Source organism: Nicotiana tabacum, chromosome 22 (assembly GCF_000715075.1).
Source record: "Nicotiana tabacum cultivar K326 chromosome 22, ASM71507v2, whole genome shotgun sequence".
Taxonomy (NCBI): Eukaryota; Viridiplantae; Streptophyta; class Magnoliopsida; order Solanales; family Solanaceae; genus Nicotiana; species Nicotiana tabacum.
Window position 1 is genome coordinate 1744657 of NC_134101.1, and position 2920 is coordinate 1747576.

Here is a 2920-nt window from a genome sequence, read left to right on the forward strand (position 1 = left end):
CAATGAATATGGTTATTAAGATATATTTAGCCACAACCCATGAAAGCATTTACATTGAAAGATATATAAATATGGTTATTAAGAGTCAAACAATCGGATAAATACAGACAATAAAGCAACTCCACTTGAAGCAATTGATCACAAGCTATAAAACTTGTTCAGACAACAAGAATCAGATACAAATCAGAAAGATATCAAGCCTTGACCTTTGGGCGCTTCACGATCATCACACTGCAGTGGGCATGGTGAGCACAGTAGTCACTTACACTGCCCAAAACAGTCCTGCGGGAAAATTTGCATTATGAATTATTACCAGGAAAATTCTATCATCAACTCAATTAGGACGGAATGGATACAAAAGATTGATATAGTCGACCACAACTAAATTTGGGATTGAGAAGTAGTTAATCAATTGACTAGCAGGAAGGTGTGTAATTTGAGCAGAGTAACTCGTGCTAAGCACCAAGCATTTCATTTTTGCGGCGAAGATAAAAGTTTCAAGTACTATATTAGTCTGTATCCATCCCAATCCAAATAAGAGACCAAATGAACATGTCATTATTTTCCCTTCCAACACCCCGCAAACCCCTTTGTGGTGTAGTTAGATGGAGAGGCAAAGACGGGGCATACAGAAAAAAAAAAAAGGGGAAAAGAACAATATTGCTGCAACTAAAGATTGGTCCATCAAATGTGTGGAATAAAGATAAATTACCTCTTTAGAACGCCATAACCATGACTACCAACAACTAACATAGAGGCATGATGCTTCTCTACAGCGTCACACAAGACATTCCTAGCATCACCTTCCATAACCTCAACTACAACATCGTTTGCCTGAAAACAATAAGATTTGTTAGGGGAAAACGAGCAATGTTCAGTTGTGAATTTGCAAAATATGCAATCAAAAAGAACTGATAAGATTGGAGATCACTGGATCAGTTCTGAAGATAATTTTGACAACTTATCCAGCTAAAAGATGACATGATCACATCTATTTCTTCTAGAAAAGAAGAGGGGATCCTTAATCAATGATTTGTTTAGTTAGTCCAATAGAACATCCCAACTCTAAATACTACTAGACGACCAAATCAAAAAGTTATAGTACTAAAGTATACTGCTGAAGGAATATTTGCTTGTAAAAAGAAAGAATTTTAAAAAGGTCAGCTTGATGCACTAAGTAATGCGCAGGGTCCGGAGAAGAGGCAGACCACAAGGGTCAATTGTACGCAGCCCTTCCCTGCATTTCTACCGGAGGCTGTTTCCACGGCTCGAACCCGTGACCTCCTGGTAGCATGACAACAACTTTACCAGCTACACCAAGACTCCCTTTATAACAAGAAGGAATTTTGAAAGGGAAAAATAGAACAAATACTGGACTTGCATTCTTTTATGAAAAGAAATAAACATTTAGGGAAGGTCAGGATAAATGTGAAAGTGGTATAGGATGTGTCTAATCATGAGCACTTTCTTTCAAAGAAGTGAATTCCTGCTCTTAGGAAGCAGATAATCATTCTCTATTGATTTCTTCCATTGGTTGGACCTTTCTGTCGCTATGGACTGTTAGCTAGACTAGCAAAGTCAAAACAGCCAAACTCTCAATGGGTACAGAATTGGTTCAAATCTTATTCTGGAGCAAAAGTTATGTAATAAAATAAAAGGATTCTTCATTTTAAAAGCAAAAATTGAATACCGATTTAGCAGAACAGATCTGCTTAGCTTTCTCAGCAACCCTAGAAGAAATCTTCCTCAAATCTGCCTCTACATACGGCAATACATCGGCACCTCCTGCAATTTAAACCAACTCACGAATTCATAACCAGACAATCCATTTCTAGTAAAATCGGAAATATAGAGCACATTCGAAAGTGAAATTTTTTAGCTGCTCAGCTCATAATTCAAATAAACATAGATACCAGGACCGGCGAGGCCGATGGCGGAAGTAGCAGTAGGTTTGGCGTGGACGATGATAAGTTTGAAAGGAGCAGCGTGGGAATTAAGTGGAGGGCCAAAGAAGTGATCCAAAATCCACTCTAATGCATAAAAACTGTGTTGGCTGTCATCTAGCCCCACCACCATCACCGGTTTCTCTTCCGCCGTCGCCATTCCAATTACAAGCTTTTCTTTAGCACGAATTAGAAAGCAGAAACTTGACAGGGTTTTTGTTGGCTTTAAGGGAATTTATTCTAACTGAGTAATTTCAAGCTCTAAGAATGGCGACTCTTTCTAGAGAAGAACAGAAACCTTTTGATCTAACCTGTGTTACTTTTGTCGTCTTATGGTAGCGTACCAGAAATGAGAACTGGCTATGAATTACGTACGTATTTTACTTGCATTTACGAATTACGAAACGTGTTATGTACTGTAGGCATAGCAGCCTCTGCGTACAGTGACGTGCAGAAGGATCTACACAGCACTACAAACTTTAATTACGGATATTGATAGTCTTTTCTAGATTAATATAATATTCTTGTTTCTAGTTAGTGTTCAAACACTTCCTTTCATTTTGTCTGTCAAACATTATATTTTAGAAAATGTGTACTTGTTCCATTTCCTTTTGATGCTAATCGGACGGCTCCATCGTCCGAATGGCCCAAGCCCCATGGAAGGGGTACTAGAAAAGGTGAGAGCCCCATTGTGTTCGGACCCTGCCGCACCACGAAGCATTGTCTACGAGTCGGGTTGTTTAGGAATACAGCCTAAATCGAGCATGAATTATGTCCTAAGGCTAAATACGGAGGAGAGATCGATAGCGAACAAGTAGGACTTTGAAAAAAGAGTCAAAGAGTAACACTTCTAATTTTGAGGGTCAAACCGTCCTATATTTTCCAACATATATTTTATTAGAAATGTTACTCCTAATCTATTGCACTTTCTATGTAATTTCTAACTGTTTAAACTTATCTTTAAGCAAAAATAAAAA

At 38.2% G+C, this 2920-nt stretch overlaps 1 protein-coding gene across 1 annotated transcript; it reads right to left on the reverse strand.

Annotated features, from left to right (window-relative positions):
* LOC107777887 (universal stress protein PHOS34) lies at positions 1–2250 on the reverse strand. Its single transcript, XM_016598051.2, has 4 exons — positions 1914–2250; positions 1691–1785; positions 713–834; positions 1–282 (listed from the first exon to the last, which is right to left on the reverse strand). Exons 1-4 carry the CDS (start codon positions 2101–2103, stop codon positions 195–197), a joined length of 495 nt encoding a protein of 164 aa, XP_016453537.1. The 5' UTR covers positions 2104–2250; the 3' UTR covers positions 1–194.
* Positions 2251–2920: the final 670 nt, after the last annotated feature.

What these genes read in the sequence shown, in the direction of transcription:
- LOC107777887 (XM_016598051.2), bottom strand. Translation starts at nt 2,103, where the DNA reads ATGGCGACGGCGGAAGAGAAACCGGTGATGGTGGTGGGGCTAGATGAC. An exon ending in CATCGGCCTCGCCGGTCCTG is followed by an intron (nt 1,786 to 1,913) that starts GTATCTATGTTT and finishes TTTAAATTGCAG; the next exon opens with GAGGTGCCGATGTATTGCCG. An exon ending in GGTTATGGCGTTCTAAAGAG is followed by an intron (nt 283 to 712) that starts GTAATTTATCTT and finishes ATTTTCCCGCAG; the next exon opens with GACTGTTTTGGGCAGTGTAA.